The following is an 18440-nucleotide window of genomic DNA, read 5'->3' as shown; positions in this document are numbered from 1 at the left end:
TATATTTGGGCATATCACTACCATATTTAGGCACATCACTTTGTCAAACTAATTTGATAGTGTAGATAGAGTTTTACGGAAAAAAGAGAAGTAACACAAACACTGTAGTAGAAGCTGGAATATATTTCACCACACTATACAATACAATAAACATGGACATACCAAATCAAATAAATGTAATATGACATACGCAATAAATGCAATGACTGACAACCCATCAATCAACTGCATCAAAATCGGCTCGACAAACGTTGAGGCGCTAGAGCTCAGGTAATATACGTATGAAACGCCATGTGTGCCAAAAATCGAATTGCCGATATGATACAGTACAAACGTATCATTATGATCCGAGTAATAAAAAATATTAATCTACACTAGATACTAATTCTACCATAACATAATGAGGTATATTTCTAGAAATCTTGAATACATGCTAACTACACATTAATTAAAAATCACATCTTGGATATTCAACACATAACAGCTCAATACCTGATAAATATAAATATAAAACACAATAAAACGTCTTTAAATTATCAGTTTCAAAAAAGGCTATATAGAAAATACTCTCATATAAAAATTCGAATAATTGTTCAATTTTATTGTACTGTAATTATAAGTTACATCTAATATTATAGATAAGAAAATGCACTATGGCCCAATTTTACTTGTTTCATTATCATTTAGGAAACTAAAACTACCATTTAGGGAAAGCTAAACTAAAACAATGTGGTGTGATTATTCTGGAAGATTATTGATAATATGACGTCACTACTTGCACTACATACAAGCATGAGTGTGTATAATACAGATAGATTCTCTCTTTAACTGGTCTCATGCAGTTATAAACATGCAGTTACTGTATGCTGTTATTGATAGTGAAGGTTGGATTGGCTACCACTACCTTATGAAACAAGGGCATATACATGGCTGCAGTCACGTGCTCAACCCAACCGACCGACCAACCAACCGACATAGTTAGCTGTAAAACACTAACCTACCAAACTGACACTTTTAGAATTCAACCTTTCAAAAAATATTAAATTGTTCCAGAATATTTGGCAGACACTGATTTAACATTGACATTTATATTATACTGCATTTTAAACATTTAACAAATTTTCAAGTGGTTTTCTGCAGTATGGACATGCAGTCATTATCTTCTGTATATTACCCATGATATACCATGAATAACCTGGTTGTTTAGGATTGGAATAGTTACCACTATCTGGTATTCATTCGTACTCATACAAATAGTCTTAGCAAGGTAATCTAACAGGACACTGAGCTCGGCTTGCCAGGATAGGAACTTGTAACAGTCCTTTGATCTTATGTCTGGCTGCGACAAATACCAACAGTATTGTACTATGTACATATTCTCCGCGGCGCGCAGTGTCTGTTAAGGGGCGTGAAACTGATCGTATTACAGCCACAGAAAAACCCTTTGATCTCCGGAGCTTAGCATCCTGTTGTTAGATTGGTCTTAGTTAAGTTCTTCAGTAGTGTATGTGCTTAGTAAAATGTGACTGATTTCATTCATTCATTCAAAAATACTGATTAAACAAGATCAATTCCACTTATAATCTGATTTACAGACGGTTTTAGCTTTAGTTTAAAAAACAAGGAGAATAGTCAGGTTTTTTCCTTCTACAACCAGCACCACTATTGTATCACTATTTTTCACAATCATGAAAGATTTTTAAGGTTTTAGTTCAAGTATTTAATTCTCACCACCAGCTAACGCTATTAATATTCTCTTGTAGTCGCCTGAAGTGTCACCCTGAGAGAAAAGAAAATAACAAAATGGTATTATTCAATATATATAGAGAACCTTCGTTTATGATATACACAGTATTACTGTATAATACATTATAGGAATGTCTCATGAATAGGGATTGGCCATAGTGTTAAAACATTGCGCTTCATTCATTATATAGAAAAGTGTCCCCTTAATAATGTGTAAGGAGGCGTTTTCCTGTACTGTATCATGGCATGATTTTTCAAATTTTAGTTACTTATAGGCCTAGCCCACAAGTGCACTAATTGGCTAATTTTTATTGCATATTATACAACAATTTCTGAGCTGCTGGTACATGTACAAAGGTCATTTCGAACCAAACTCCACGACCTACTAGACACCTGGGCAAGCTTATAGGAAGTTAGGTTGACTAGCCCGGAGTCATTTTTACTAGACATTGTATGCCGAACAAATATTGAGCCCTGCTATATATAGAAACACTTCCTATGTTACAGCTGAACTCTTAACTCAAAGTCAAAAAGTCTAGACAAATCACCAGCTGAAATAGGTTATACTGTACATAAAACGTTACTAATTCTTTTGGTGATTATGCCAAGGATGAAATAGGTGGTGTGTCACACTGAAGTCGAAACTGTCAGACATAATAGAGATGAAGTACAGTGTAATGTATACTTACAGATATGAAGCGACCTAGCGTTTGTTTGTAACTTCGTTTGAACTCCTCTTTGATCTCTACCATATCAATCTCACAACGCGACACCATGCACCTTATTAACGTCGAGTCATCTGTTCCAAGTCCCTGCAAAAAATATAGGAATACATATAACTTAATACCATATCAGTATGCAAAATTGATTAACAAGAAATACTATATATAAAGTGATTTTGAAATGTTTGTGTCCTAGTATAGATCCCTAGATTAATAAGGTATTTCTATGCTGCTGCTGATAAGAATATGAATTATCAATAATGTTAAATTTTAAAACTGTATACCTATTTCTTTAGGAGTCATATTAAATCATTCTACTGCAGTAACAGCAAATTTTATTTATCCTTTAACTTGTTTAGTCAATTATTTAGCACACTGTTTTGGGTATATACACTGTTTAATGAATTATTGGATAGGATCTCATAAACCTTTACATTGAAAAGTAATTTCATACATTACTGCATTAACAAATGCAAAATGTACTGCAGTAACTGCAGTAAAATAATCTCGACATGATCACTTATACTATAATACAAAACATAGGTGACAAACATAATGAATATTGTCCTTACCTTCATTGATTTGTAAAGCCTTTCTGCAAAATATTTAGGCGTGTTTCTCACACAGCTTACTGTTGAAAAAAAAAATATAAAGGTATTTATACTGGTCCTCAAGTTTAACTGGAACTGGGTAAATTCGTATTATGCCCTCCACGGACCCATATGGCAGCCAGCGCCTACCAGATCAGCACACCAGGAAACGATCCCCTATTCTTTTCGAATAGTGTACCAAGTTCTTTAACATGCACTCTATGTACTAATGGCTTTTGCATAGTAATCAATAAAGAAACATGTAATGCCAGTGACAACATTCCTACATGATGTATATGGTTGAACAAAGACCCCACACACAGAGATTAGACTTATAATATACAAATGTACATTGTACAACAAATTGGTTTTTTTTTCACACTAAATCTGTTTTAATAGCCTGCGATGATGATTTTTGTGGAAAAAGAACTCCCCTGTAAAAATCCTAGCTACTTGCTTGTAATTAAACAAAGGACTCACTAATTGTAAGCATTCCATTCTCAAGATCACCAGACATTTCACTTTTTATCGTTGCTTCCATGCTGTTCCGGCTGATTTTAGTGTACTCTTCAAAAATTAAGCGTAACTGAGGAACACTGCGGGATGCAAAGATGGCATTGAATCTTGATTCATCTGTTCCCCATCGCTTCTCTCCTGCCTCATAGAGGGCCTGTTATTAAAAGAGTTATTAATGATTATTATGGTTGTAGTGCTAATATTTTATACACGATACAAATTCTGGGACCAGTACCTTTTTAAAAAAAATGCATATCAACAGCAAGTAACATGACAATTATAGGATAGATAACTATATCATGTTTATAAACGTCACATCTGAAGCTTAGGAAGGGGAGTAGAAACAATATTGATATATAACACTGCCACTAGGTCATGATTGAACCCTGGATCTTAGGATTGCAAAGTAAGCTTGTTAACCACCAAGTTACAGCTCCACTACTTAACCTAACAAAATCAACATGTGACCATGGGATTGAAAGAACAATGATTTAATACCATAGATATAAAATGATAGCCAAGAGATTAAGAAAATATGGCTTGTGGCGCAGTGTGTGAACGTTGGATTACAGATAGTGAGATCGTGCGTTCGAATCCAACTCTCGTCGCATTGCTTGTACCTTAGGCAAGATACTTTACTTACGTTTGCCTCTCTCCACCCAGGTGTATAAATGAGTACCCGGTTAGATCAAGACACAACTTTGTGCTGATTACTAGCTGCATTATGAAAGTATGTTTCCATAAGTGTTTGATCAAAAAAATTAACCGAGGTAATCATGTGAAGTGCTTAGAATCATTGTGCAATAACCACTATATAAGAACAAATATTATTATGGCTACCTTTTCTAATTTGAAAATGTTTCTATTTACATGAACGTACCTTTGCATCTTCCTTGGCCTTGAATGTATCAGTTTGTGAACTTTCGGATCGACCGCCCTGTACCATGGAGACTAGTAATCTCTTGAAATGTCCAGACGTCTCTGAAACAATATCCTTCTCAAGATCTCTTTTGAATTCTGTAAAAATATGATTAAATGTTAATATTACAATAAATGTCTTGGTTGACTTTGTATCATGTGACAAACATGTTTATTTCACCCATAAACAATTGGAAGATATTATTTTATGTTCATCTTTAACAAAAATAGTTGTGTTATAAAATGGTATGCCTGAATAATTTGCATGACAAAAAAACTGGTTGCCAAAATTTGAGTGACGCTTTTTGGCACGGTCTAACCATTGGCATTTAAGTCAAGATGTAAACGGTATAAATTCATATTATATTAATTTATTAAATTTTGTTCAGCCTGATTGTTATATAACTTGACTTGGCCATATTCATTATTTTATATACGACTGTACTGTATTGGTTTCTATTGAAGAATTTCTCAATACATTATGTAATTTGTAGTTAAATGTTTCACTTCTGTTTTAATGAATGAAGGTAAGATCCTCGATTGTCTTTGTATTTAAAATATTATTGCTTCTACTTTCTAAAAGGCATTGTTATTATCGTGGTGATGGTAATTTGGTTAGTTTACCTTTCTTATATGCTTCCTTGATTTCTTTAATTTGCTGATTGCTTCTGCTACAAAGAATTTCAATGAGAACAGCCTCGTCCGTCCCAACACCCTATTAAATATTTTAATTGTTTATAATGAGATATATATAAACACAATAGGCATAGAAATTAATTCTAACCCGCCTGGTGATATACTGAAATTTAATTAATTAATTTGAAACGATAAAGATGAGGAAATCTGTGAGAATGAGAAAAAGTCACCCCAACCAAGATTCGAACCCGGACCTTCTGCTTGATTTATAAACTTCATAAATGCTGTAAATCCATAATTAAAAAATAAAAGGGTACAGATTCTGTTAGTTTCATGTATGAAAAAACATCGTCTGTCTGACACAAAGGTCAAAAGGGTCCTTTAATAGAAGTCATAATGAGATACAGTACAGATTTTTTTCAATCAAAATGATGTTAATACTAACTACATATCAAAATATTGGCCAAATTACTTACTATAAAACAATTTAATCAAACAGTTTAATTAAATAACAGAATGAAAAAAAAATCTCTTCAAACTTTTTCTTCAACAGGATTTCTATTTTTGGTACTTTGGATTATTTTCAGCAAAGATAAATTTTTCAAATATTAATTTACTAGTCAAAATGACAGATTGTAAAGTACATAGTTTTGCACAATTGCCTAAATATAGCAAGCTGTAATGGAGGAGTTATGAGGACATTTTTGATACCTTCATGGCTTTTCGGAGCTGGTGGGCATCAAAGACAGCTGGTAGCTGTAGAAGACCAAGAACAACATCTTCAAATTTGCCTTTTATTTCTCCCTTCAAGTTGCTGATGAGATCCTTTTAACAAATATAATAATATAATTTGAAAAAAATAAACAATAATAATACAATGTAATATTATGAGAGAGAGAGAAATACATGCATTTGTTGTAACACTCCTAATTGTATTCTTACGATTCTATTGGTCAATTATGCATCACATGTAGTTTGGATTTAGCCCTATTTAACAAAAAAGTGATATCTAATGGTGATAATTAACGTGCTCTAATGAACGTTCAGCTCTCTGCATTTTTGCCACGTGACATTATTGTTGACTGGGAAATCAACTTGGGATATCAAAATGACCGCAATTGTACTGGGAAAATACATTATCATATATAAATAAATTCAGGATACAATATGGCAGCCAAAATGGTGTCTCAATTCCCCACTTGGCTGAATTTGTACATTTATTCATTATAAAAACTGTTACTATTGCACGCATTCATACACATGCAGTATCAAAATGATAGGAATGGTACTGGAAAGGTTTTAAACTACATTTGAAACCTCTGTTCTTTGCTAGTAATTAGTAAATAAATAATTACCTTTCCATACATGGTCTTGTAATCAAGAATAACTTTCTGTCGTTGTTTGTTTGAACAACTAGTGAGTACGTCTATAATTGCCTTTTCATCTGTGCCTGAGTATTTATGAGAAACACAGTGTGTTAATTTAAACAGATATATAATAATTTTAATAAGTGAGACAGGCACAGCAAAATATTGGAGGTAACTGATTCTCATGTTTCAGAGATAATATCATGCTGAACTAAACTTGACAATTGTAAAATTGCACTTTATCAAAAAAATAATCAGAAACAATATTTTAAGTGAAGCATACTATATTTCAAAAACATTCTTTTAAAGTTTCATTTTTTGTAAGAAAATGAAACAAATTACAGTGACTATTGTATTACCTATGCCTTTCATCGCCTTGCGTAATATTTCGGCTTCTCTATGTCCGTCAAAGCCTGGTTTGTCTTTAACAATTCCATGTCCCTAAAACATAGATAATTGATTAATATTCATTTTTATTACATTTGAAAATATGATAATTTGAGAACAAAAAATGTTGAAACCAATCATGTGGCGTTTGACACCTGAATATGCCCGTCTATGATCTGAGTCAGTGCTATTTGGTTTCGCTTTTGAACATAAGCGTAGTGCTTCGAAAAGCGACTTCTATTAGGTTTAAATCTCTCAATGAAGACACGTTAATCCCTTGAGAAAAATAATATTTCCTACAGAGAATATCAAACTTTATATTACACTTCTAAGGAGGCAATACATCTTTTTAACATTGTTACATATGAAGAGTAGGGCTTGAGACAATTACCATTACACTGTACATAGTCACATACTATAATACTCTTACCCTATATTGGTACGATCCACCGATAGACATATTTGACATCTGACTGGATGGAGGCTGGCTAGCATGTTGACTGCCATGTCGGCTGGGTTGTTGACTGGGTGGTGGTTGATAATGTTGCTGAGGTGGGGCTTGGCTTGGTGGTTGGTACTGAACAAAAAAACAATATATATTTGTAAACTAAAATATTCTAAATCGATAATGGGACAGAAACAAATGTTGGGCTAGGTAATTATCAAAGTCAAAACCATGCTACAAGCAAGGTTTATCTTATTGTTAGTCTAATGTGGCTGTATTCAGCAATTATCCTTACTGTAGATGAGAGATATTTAAATATGTACAGTAGTAAATATTTCACTTAAGTCTATAAATATTTAACGATTTTCCTTAAGTGGTATATGTACACAGGGGAATCTTTATCTTAGCCTAAATGTGAATAGGACCACTGGAATTTTAAATTAATCTAATAATATCAAATATTTATTTCATACATCATTTAGTATCAGTTTACTGTTCATAAAGAAAGAAATTAGCTTACTGGTGCAGCAGCCGGTACAGGAGCAGGCATAGGCATGGTAGACCCTGGTGAATGCTGGGGACGAAAGGCAGTAGTTGCCATTGCTGCACCCTAGAAAATAAAAAAATTACACAAATTAATTTTTCAAAATGCTCTTGCATGGTTTGATTTAGTAGTAACATAGTATAAAAGCGCTACGATCTGTGTCTGGTGGACCACAGTGATAAATTAGCTCCAGTTCTCATCACAACGTCAATAGCCAGCTTTGTTTTCTTTGCTCAAAAGAAATACACCACTACGTAGACAATTATGAACAATAATTCATTGTTACTGAAGAATCTTTTCCACACATGATCAGTTCTCTGCTCATAAACAACTCTATAAATTGAATCATGCCCAACCTACTCTGTCTACTTTCCCTGCCCCACCCTCAGCCGCTTCCCAACACTAATTGATATGTGTATACACTAATTAATCCAGTAGCCTTCTAGTTGGCATACAAAATAATGGCAAGAACAAAGCGTGGCAGTTATAATAATTAATTGATTAAACCTTGAAGATGAAACATAAAAAATTGTGTAAAACAAATAAAAATGTTAAATTGAAGGAAAAATAAACACATAGCGAACAAGTTGTTGTTGAATAAGTTGTCAAAAAAAAGAAAAATAAACACATAAAATACAATCACTTAAAAAATAGTAATCAATGTTGTGGACAAAATAACACATTTAATTTAATTAATTAATTTATGTTACATTTTGTGCTTGTAAATTAAAAAAAATTGTTAACAAATTATAAAAAGTAAAAAATATTGTTTTAAACAATATCAATTTTATGGAAATACTGTAAATATACTGTAAAATGTTTTTAAATTCATGTACATTTCTATAATTAATAATTGTCAATTTCCTTCCTAAATATATTATCAAAGTTCAATAATCCACTAGCCACACCTACGATTGCACTTCCATGCATACAAGAAATCAGAAAAATTCTATAGATCAGGTCCCACACAATCTATCCATGATTATTTAGAATATAATTTATATCAAATCCCTATTTACAAATTTAATAGTACTTGCATAAAATAAATTATTTTTTAATATAAAAGTTATCCCAAAAATTAAACAATTATAACAAAAATAGTAACTTTGAAGGCAGCAAAAATAAACACATATACTTTTGACTGTCAATTTTGAGTATCAGCAATATTAACAGTATATCACAATCACTATTCAATAACCCTCAACATCATTCAATCACAAATGAACTTGATGAATGAACAGATTAATTACGTTTTTTTAGATTAATTAAACTTGATTTCAATACTATCAACATAATTAATAGGTAAATATTACCGTGTCAGAAAAATGATTAATTATTCTGATATTAGTCTTATTGGCCAAAGGTCATTTGTTAGACACTTTCAATTATATAAACCATCTTGTAGAATTAAATTGTGAGACAACCCTATTATATAACTATCATTATTCGAATAAACGCCCCAGGGTGTTTATTTTTCAGAAGGTTTTTAGGTGGGCTTTTATTGGAGGGGGTAGGGGGGTTATTTGAGGGAGGCGTTTATTAAAAGAAGGCTTTTATTTTTTTTAAATCAAGAAGTGGTAAAATACATCAAAAAATTGTATAAAAATGCTTGATAAATTGTAGATCATGGAAGTAAGTCAAAGAATTCAACTACAAATATTGTTTAAATTATGCATTCAAGGATAAAATAAACGTGCTAGGGCATATATTCCAAAGGATTGTCTTTTACTCAAGGGGGTGGGGGGCATGGGTGGTAGGGTGTTTATTTAAAGTGAGGCGTTTATTCAATACAGCATATAGGGGATATACTGTAGGTGGACACTGTATTGTGACATTAAACAAGGAGCAACGTTTAACACCATGGCCAACCACAAACAAAGACAAAGTAATCACAATCATACAAAGTCCAAAATAACATAGTTAAACAGAATGCAAATATTTGTTATAATTCTTATGCGATGAAACCTCTTTCTAAAGTGTGAAATAAAAATAACAAATAAAAATGAATAATAAAATACAAATAACAAATAACAAATGAAATTTTTTTTTGATTATTGTTATCATATTGCATCAGATATTGTATTGATTGAAGGATTACGTCATTTACATATTCTGTGATATTAGAATACTTCAAGGTTACTTCATTTTATAAATGAGATTCTGAATATTTAACAACATTTAAGTACAACCACTTTCTCAATTTTAAAGTCTATTTTCATATGTAAAATCAAGGAAAATGGAAATGTATGTTATATTACGTAAATTCAACTAGGGGAGGGTCTTTTATTTATTTTTTAAATGATCTTGCAGTATTTTTTAAATAGAAGACAGTGAGCACTAATAGTCTGACAATAGAGATTTCTAGCATATTCCCTTAGCACTGGATCTGCTCCAATTTTTTAATGCAATACTAATATTAATATTTGTTATTACAAATGTCTGGAAGTAACATTAATTTTCATCAAATTAAACCACTTGTTTTAATATGAATGCTAATAATAAATTTATTATGATAATCCTCAAATGTTAATATCACATATTTCTTTGAGCAATTTGTATCATAGATTATAATCAGTAGGGAATCATTTAATAGTGTTAGTGAATGACAATGAGTCATGACATACTGTACACATTTATTGAGTAGAAATAATTTATCATACTCAAATTCATCATATTTTTATAATTTATAGTTTAGTGTAAATTTATTTTATTTTTTTTTATTATTTCCATGTTTTTTAACATATTTTTTAACAATACATACTGTATCCCTGGTCATGATTTTGATAAGCTTCCTTTTTAAATTCATGCGAGAGGATCATTGAGGGATTATGTTCCGTACAATGTATGCTCATGATAGCAAAACTGGTTGAAGACTATTGTTATAATATAACCATCAAACAAATGAAAATAAAACAAACAAGTAATTAATAAGATAATAATAATTATTAGATTAGATTTTAAAAAGCATAAGTTATCTTTATTAATAATTAAAATTGTGAATTGCACAACACTAACAAAACATATTAAAAATATACAACATCCTTTTACACCTAATCTTGTTATGTAAGCAATATTCTATGTAGCTTTGTTTCCATCCAGTCAGACTATGCTACATTAGCCCAAGAAATAGGGTAAAAATAGGAATGTTGAGTGTGAAAAGGGTTATAATAAGCAACTCAGCAAGAAAGAAGAACACATTCAAGCACTCAAAAAAACATCTTAAACAACTAAACTTACATATTGATTGTTAATGTTAGGTATTGGCTGTGGAACATTTAAAAAGTAAAATTAAAAATAAATACATAATTTTTGCTATGAAACTTTAGAATGATAATAAAAATAATTAATAAATTTAAATATTAAGATTATTCAATGATACATAAACCACTGGCTTAAGGTGAAAAAAAATAAGTAAAATAAAAATTATTTTAAAGTACATTACTTCCAGTGCTTATTAGTACTGACGACAACAACATTGATCTGAAGGTTTTAGTTTTCTCAAATATACATAGTATAGTATAAAAGAACAATTTATGTATTACAAATAGAGCAAAATACCTGACCAATTAACAACAAATTATTATGAAAAGATGGGCACATCGTTTTATGCCATCTCCAATATAAAATTGGAGATGGCAATTTTCCTATACTTTGTAATTCATGTTTGACATAAAAATGTATTTAATATTTATCAAGTTGTAATATGTTGTTACTTACTGCAAATCCAAGAGGGCTTGGGTTGTATGGAAGGCCACCCCCTGCTTGATAGCCTCCTCCTCCTGGTGTTGGCATGCCACCCTATAGTATAATAAGAAGTATGGATGTAACAAATTTTTCATGTTTTTGGGGAGAAAAGTACAGGTCTGCTATGGGTACGCCTTCTAGATTAGGTCTATCCTCCAATGCTATCAAACAGATCACATGATGGATGGTGAAGCTAACAAAAGTGTACAAGTTTGGGCAGAAATTCATTTATTTTACATTTTCATACGTAAAACACTGTGCTATATTTGAATACTGAAATAATTCAAAGGGAGCTTTAGGGCTGATTATTACACCACATAAATTATTCATGGAGCAATAAGGTTAGATGAACAAAAGAAAGACCTTTCATGAGATAAAGTTAAAAACATACTTACTGCAGGTTGTGGGTATCCAGCACTTGGTTGTGGTGGATAGCCAGCCTGAGGAGGGTACCCACCTCCAGGAGGGCCACTAGGACCAGGGGGGTAACCACCTCCTGCTGGTGGATATCCACCAGCAGCAGGAAAGCCAGGCTGTTGTGGTGGGTAGCCACCACCTGATGGAGGATACCCTGGTTGAGGAGGATATCCACCTGCTCCTCCCTGTGGTGGATATCCACCAGCTGCTGGAGGATAGCCCGCCCCTCCTGCTGGTGGATAGCCCGCTCCTCCTGCTGGGGGATAGCCCACCCCTCCTGCTGGTGGGTATCCGCTACCGGGGTATTGATAGCTCATATTACTATCAAACGAAAAATCTGAAAATGAAAAAAAAAACATAATAGGCCTAGTTGATCAAAGGCATAATTGGAATTTTCTATTTTTTATTTTATAATAACAAAGTCTCCTCTCCTTTTAAAAAATCATTCGGCGCACATCACTCACAAACTACTGAATTTTGTATTTGGGAAATTCGTTATCACATCATTAAAGATTTTGTTGAAATGTTTTTGTTGAATATGCCATTTTTTTTATGTTACAGAGTTATTCACTTTGACCAAAATTGTTATCGAAAAATTATTTACCTGAAAAAACTGTAAATTAAAGCAACAAAATATCAAATTAGTTTTTGGTTGATTTTAATCCTTTTTATTTTGCCTTGAAAACATTTTTTTAAATTTCTACAGTGTTTCTAGTGATTAACTTTATTAAAACTCTGAAATGGCCTAGGCTATCTAGGGAGGAGGCCTAGCTACAGTAGGCCTATCCTATTCAATCAATTCAAATTTTTTAATTTTAATTTTTCATGTTTTTTGGGCAGAAAATACATATGTCTGCTCCAGGTACGCCTTCTATTCTAGATTAGGTCTGTCCTCCAATGCTATCAAACAGATCACATGATGGATGGTGAAGCTACTGCTGGTTCTGCCTAGGCCCCAAGCCTAGTAATTATTATGCCTAGCCGGCCTAGCTAGCTAGGCCTAGGCCTAGTACTAGTAGTACTAGACTAGCTATAGGTTAGGCTAGGGGAAGGAGGCCTGGCCCGGCCCCTGGCTACTCACACTCTCACTCTGCACAACTCACTTTCCTTTAAATACTTTCTTGAAGTACAACATGAAAACTGGACCTAAAGTGTTGTTATAACTTACCTAGGCCCTAAGTTTTAGAAAGAACAAACTTTGATTTTTAGGACACCAGACCGTACCCAAAATAGGCTAATATTACAGTAGGCGCGCCGTAACGTAAACATACAAAAATAGGTATGATGATTAAAAAGAAAAAAGTGGGCGTGTTTTAGCAATATAGATAGAGGGCGCTATCTCTAAATAATCAGAGCCAAATTATTATTTATAATATTAAATAATTATAATGGCTCTGGTTTTATGGCTGTGGCTTTATTATTCTTCTGAAGTATAATATAACTAATCTTCTCTATCTGACTTTCAAATTATTAAAGAAAAATATTTACTTGAACCATTAGACTTTGAAAGCGCAAGTAGGCCTATAGCATTTAAATTGCGTTAATACGTTATTACCATTAAACAGACGCTATCAAGCCTGAAAGCAACAATGGAAATGATTCTTAGTTCCTTGTTATTAAATCCTGTACTACTTTGTATTTTGTACATAACTAAGTTTTCTTTTAAAAAGTGTAGCTTCCAAAGTATTATTATTGTTATGCTCCATGATGCATGACAATAATGATTATAAATTATAAAACCGTGAACATAGTAAAGTAAAAATTCTCCGATCTGTTTGTACGAATAAGTAAGAATGGAATAATTTTCAGACAGCATATTATTATGCCTATCATAATTTAGGTCTAATTGACACTTACACAAAATGAGCAAGGCCAAAGAGTTGAATCCCAGAAATTGGTAACCCGATTTTTGACTAGCTATGCGTTCACACATCGAAGCGTGGATGTTGAACGGAGCTGATCTAAAACATATCAGTAGTGTTACATACGACGACATAATTGTTTTTATACGGTTCACCACCTCCGTCCACTTCCGCAAAAACATCGAACATCAATACGGCAAGTCCAACGTGTGTGGCTCAACCGCTATGCCTGTCACATTTTATATTATTGAACGCAGAACAAGTTAAACCGATTTATTGAATAACTTCGAGAGAAGGAAAGAGCTTAAAACAGACATATGTTATTTCTTCGAACACTATGGTATTTCGTCGAAGTTACTTTGACTGTAAAAGTCAATTTAGTGCCTACGGATTGAAGAAGTGCTCGTTGTTCCAATGGCTATCTGAATGAAACGGGGTTTTTTCCGTCAACGGTTATTTTTATTTCAATATCATTGAGGATCTATAGGCCTATTAGAAGAATATAATGATTCTTGTCACGTATAAGACCCTATCAAACTAAATAATATAATTAACAAGTAAACAGATAAAGTAATTGAGACAATAAATCAATCAATAAAAAATAAAAACAAACAGCAGTACGACATCAGATTAATCATTATATAAAGATACGTTGTCAACGTTATTTTAACTTTGATTAATAAATGTAATCATGTAACAAATTTGATTATTGTCTATCAAACCACATACTGTTATGAATTATTATTTAACACAATTACTATAGAGGATAAAATCTGTCGACGGATCGAAAAAAAACACCTACACCTCCTCCGTGAATTTATTTTTTCTAGGTAGGCCATACTTACTTCCAGATCCCGTTGGACTGAAATATGTCGCAGTTATAGTTGTTGACTCCATACCACAATTAGAGCTGTTTTCGAATTTCTTTGCCACTGAAAAAGGTATAGTTTTATTAATTGATTGGTTGCCTTCAAACAACATCACAGTAACTTACTTTTACACCTAAATTACTTTTGTTTTAAATAACAACATTAGCTGTAATTATGTTGATAGGCATAATTAATACTAATTACTCAATTCCCTCGGACTGAGACGTACAAGGAGTTACTGGTTCTATCATATTAGAAATGTTTTCAAATTTCTTTGTCACTGAAAAAGGTATAGTTTCATTAATTGATCGGTTGCCTTCAAACAAAATCACAACAATAACTTACTTTTACACCTAAATGACTTCTGTTTTTAAACATTAGCTCCAACATATTGATGGGCATAATTAATATTCTTACCCAATTCTCTCGGACTTAGACAAGGAGGATTTACTGGTTCCATAACACAATTAGAACTGTTTTCAAATGTCTTTGCCACTGAAAGGAGTACCGTATGTTTCATTAATTGCCTTCAAGCAAAATCTTACTTTTACCAAAATTACTTCTGTTTTGAATAACAATTAACTCCAATCATTTATTCAAATTCATTTAATTTATATTCATTTTGTACCATTTAACTTATTTAAAAAAAAGTGATCATTATCAGCCTACCATATTGTCCAATTGTTCTTGATCCACTGAAGTCACCAGCTTCTTTGAGCTTTTTTTGAAACTCCTTCAAAGATGCCACATCAGACTTATCCAATATCACCTTCTCTTCCAGGTGTAACAGCACTTTCCAAATGCAACTGAGATCTTCTTTTAATTGATACAGAAACTTTAAATTTGTCAAATCGCCTGTAAATTGAAGTCCAACTTCAATCAATGCGAGACGAAAGTCAGAAAAGTGTTTTGACTCCTTTGTTACATCATACTTATAATCTGGAACCTTTCCGTTATCAGCAACCAGTTTTTCTCTGACTGATGTCCACAGGCGTTTGTTTCCAATCAAAAGTAGAATCTCATACATCAGAGACACATCTTGAGTTGTAATTAGATTGTGATTCATCAATTTTTCAAAATAATCAAGTATGTTGCTTCTTGTAAACTTTTTCTCAAAAGCAAGCAAACTTAAAATGTCCTTTTCTTTTGAATTGGTTTCCTGTTTAACATAAGTAATGGCCCTTAACAAATTGCTCTTTTCCACTAAAGTCACTTCCATGTTCTTTTTCGTACCTCAGAATTACCTGCAAATTATAAAATCAACATAAAATACTGATGAAACAAGTTCTGCAAAGTAGGATAAAACCAACATAAATATTGGAAAAAGCTGAGGAGGTTACTATAAACTAGATTATGTTGCGATCAAATCGATCATAACATAAATATAAACTTTAAAATGATCGTATTCATCAGGAAAGGTTATCGGAAAAGAAGATGTGTTTGGTGATGATGTCATTCTTGCTCGGTTGCACGTGGCTTAAGTATCTTATATCTATTCATATTTTTCTGACGATGGTAAACCTATATGACAAATGAGGAAAAATAAATTTACAGCAATAAATGATCGTTTATTATTAAATTTGACTTTTAGAAGGATTCTTTCAGATATTTTTTCATCTTATGAATGTATAGATAGCAAAAATATATTATATATAAAAATAAAAATATATATATAGGCTATAGGCCAATTATTTTTACGCAGTGTAGGCCTACAGGGGTTAGACCCGCTATACCGAGAAAGGGAATATCTAAAAAGATGTTAAAAATTCTTTCTTTCGGTGAATCAAAATGTTTTGATTTGCTATTTTTCACAAAAACAATGAGCATACTAAAAGTACGGTATAGTCTCGTTTTATAGACTTTAGAGCAATAGACATCTTTACAAAGATGCGCATATCAATATCTTATCAACACTTCAGCTTTCAATAATGGTTGGACCACGTGGTTAAACAAGGCCATACACATGGCGGTAGTCGCGTGCTCAAGTTAGTGTTTACCGACCAACCGACCGACCGACTGTGAGCTGTAGAGACGCGTTGCACGCGACTAAAAACGTGATATTTGGGATAGCTATATGCTTTATTAATAGAAGCCTCGAATTGCTAGAAATAGCCTATCCTTAGATCTACTATTAGTAGTCAGTATACTAGCGGTTAAGGCTGGGGTGGCTAGGCCAACAAGTCAAGTTGGTGTCTCTTACTACTATCTGAAATAAAAGAAATGAATAATAGGCCTAATAATACCTTGCTTAACTAATACTAGCCTACTATTTTAATCCCTTAATTATTCTTAGTGTAAAAGTTAAATATTATAGTAGCTTATGCAAAATATATGTTAAATGTTGATCGTGAAGCGTACCATGCAGATACAACAAAAACAACAGATAATTGAATAAAAATATGTAGCTAGAAAATCATCCTTTTCCTTCCGGGTTTACGAAATCGGCCGGACGATTGTATATGCGATGTGTATCAGTCTAACTCGTAAATAATCAATCTAAACCTTAACGAAACTGAACCTACATAATCTGATTTAATTAGCAAGTCCCGGTTAGGCACTCACCTTAATTAGACATTAGTCAGTTTCTAAAGCACAGCAACTCAGCTTTTAAAAACCCCCATCAAATCCCACATTTATTTTTAGACATTTATTGTTAACATCTGAGGAAGCGATTGGAATCAGTGTTATGCAAATTATGATTCGAACGAGTGTTACGCTTTAATGAAAATGAATCATAGAGGTACAACATAATCATAATTTCACTATTGACTGGTTGGATCACGTATATTGAATTCACCTAGATTACTGTTATGATCATATTTTTCTGTTATAATTTGTTAGTAGTAATTTGGAAAAGCTAATTAATCTATGGTAGGTTGATTCGACAGGAATTTAGGTATACTGAGTTTGATAATGTTTAAATGGTCTGAATTTTAGTTTGTTCAATCTTAAGTTCCCTTACCAAACCTCGTGGCCCATAAAGCTGCTGCTCCTGGGCATTATTAAACTTGAGAAGATTCAAAATCGTGCAACTTATCAGAGCTGCAACAACCGCCATTGGTAGAAACGACAAGCCTGTATGTACACAGACAGTAGAAAACAAAAATTTAAATTTCTATTTTATTTATTAAATTCTTTAATGCAACAACCATAGGCAAATTCAATTAGATTCAATTCTGAATAATATCTCCACTGTTGGTAGTTTATTATTCTGTGTGTATACAGCCTACTACACGGAGGCAAATGTGAATTATTAAGTATGTCGAGAATAATGATTCATTTTTTTTCTATATTGTACATGCACGGTTATAGGTTCTAAATTACCGTAAACTATACTGCGTGAATATATCCAAGTGCGAATCTTCCGATGACATTCTGGGTAAAGCTACCGTTACCATTTTCAAGTTCAGTGCGAACAAGGCTTTAGTTTGAATACGGGCATTATGTATTGTTTTTAATTGTGCCTCTATAAGTCAGCGTATTGCTGTAGTACAGCTTTTTAGCTACCCTCATGAAGCAAAGTTAAATAATAAAAAAATAATATAAATAATATAAGATAAATGTTTACTCTGAAAAGAATACCAGTATATTTTGAAACTAGACATATATTATGTTTTTGCATGTTAATAAGTCATCAATTATTATACCTTCCTTTTTTTAAATAATTAAAATGTTAT

The 18440-nt window shown here is 32.4% G+C and overlaps 1 protein-coding gene across 3 annotated transcripts; it reads right to left on the bottom strand.

Moving 5' to 3' along the window:
* Positions 1–108: 108 nt before the first annotated feature.
* LOC144844886 (annexin-B12-like) lies at positions 109–15997 on the bottom strand. 3 transcript variants are annotated; one of them, XM_078701994.1, is made up of 16 exons: positions 15433–15997; positions 15181–15258; positions 14740–14826; positions 12011–12369; positions 11589–11669; positions 7848–7937; positions 7313–7459; positions 6855–6936; positions 6484–6578; positions 5840–5953; positions 5117–5207; positions 4455–4591; positions 3539–3728; positions 3041–3099; positions 2436–2558; positions 109–1780 (listed from the first exon to the last, which is right to left on the bottom strand). In XM_078701994.1, the coding sequence occupies exons 1-16, from the start codon at positions 15980–15982 to the stop codon at positions 1721–1723; spliced, it is 2343 nt and encodes a 780-aa protein (XP_078558120.1). In that variant the 5' UTR covers positions 15983–15997; the 3' UTR covers positions 109–1720. The 3 variants fall into 3 exon arrangements, with proteins under 3 accessions (XP_078558120.1, XP_078558121.1, XP_078558122.1); XM_078701995.1 differs by lacking the exon at positions 15181–15258; XM_078701996.1 differs by lacking the exons at positions 14740–14826; positions 15181–15258; positions 15433–15997 and adding an exon at positions 13201–13310.
* Between the last annotated feature and the right edge of the window lie 2443 nt (positions 15998–18440).

The sequence above is a fragment of the Antedon bifida genome, chromosome 6, assembly GCF_963402885.1.
Source record: "Antedon bifida chromosome 6, ecAntBifi1.1, whole genome shotgun sequence".
Classification (NCBI taxonomy): domain Eukaryota; kingdom Metazoa; phylum Echinodermata; class Crinoidea; order Comatulida; family Antedonidae; genus Antedon; species Antedon bifida.
This window is presented reverse-complemented; position numbering and strand designations above follow the sequence as displayed.

Coding starts and splice junctions, on each gene's coding strand:
- LOC144844886 (XM_078701994.1), bottom strand. CDS start 15,982: ATGGAAGTGACTTTAGTGGAAAAGAGCAATTTGTTAAGGGCCATTACT. Junction 11,670..12,010: donor CTGGATACCCACAACCTGCA/GTAAGTATGTTT, acceptor ATTATACTATAG/GGTGGCATGCCAACACCAGG. Junction 6,937..7,312: donor GTGGATCGTACCAATATAGG/GTAAGAGTATTA, acceptor TCTATGTTTTAG/GGACATGGAATTGTTAAAGA.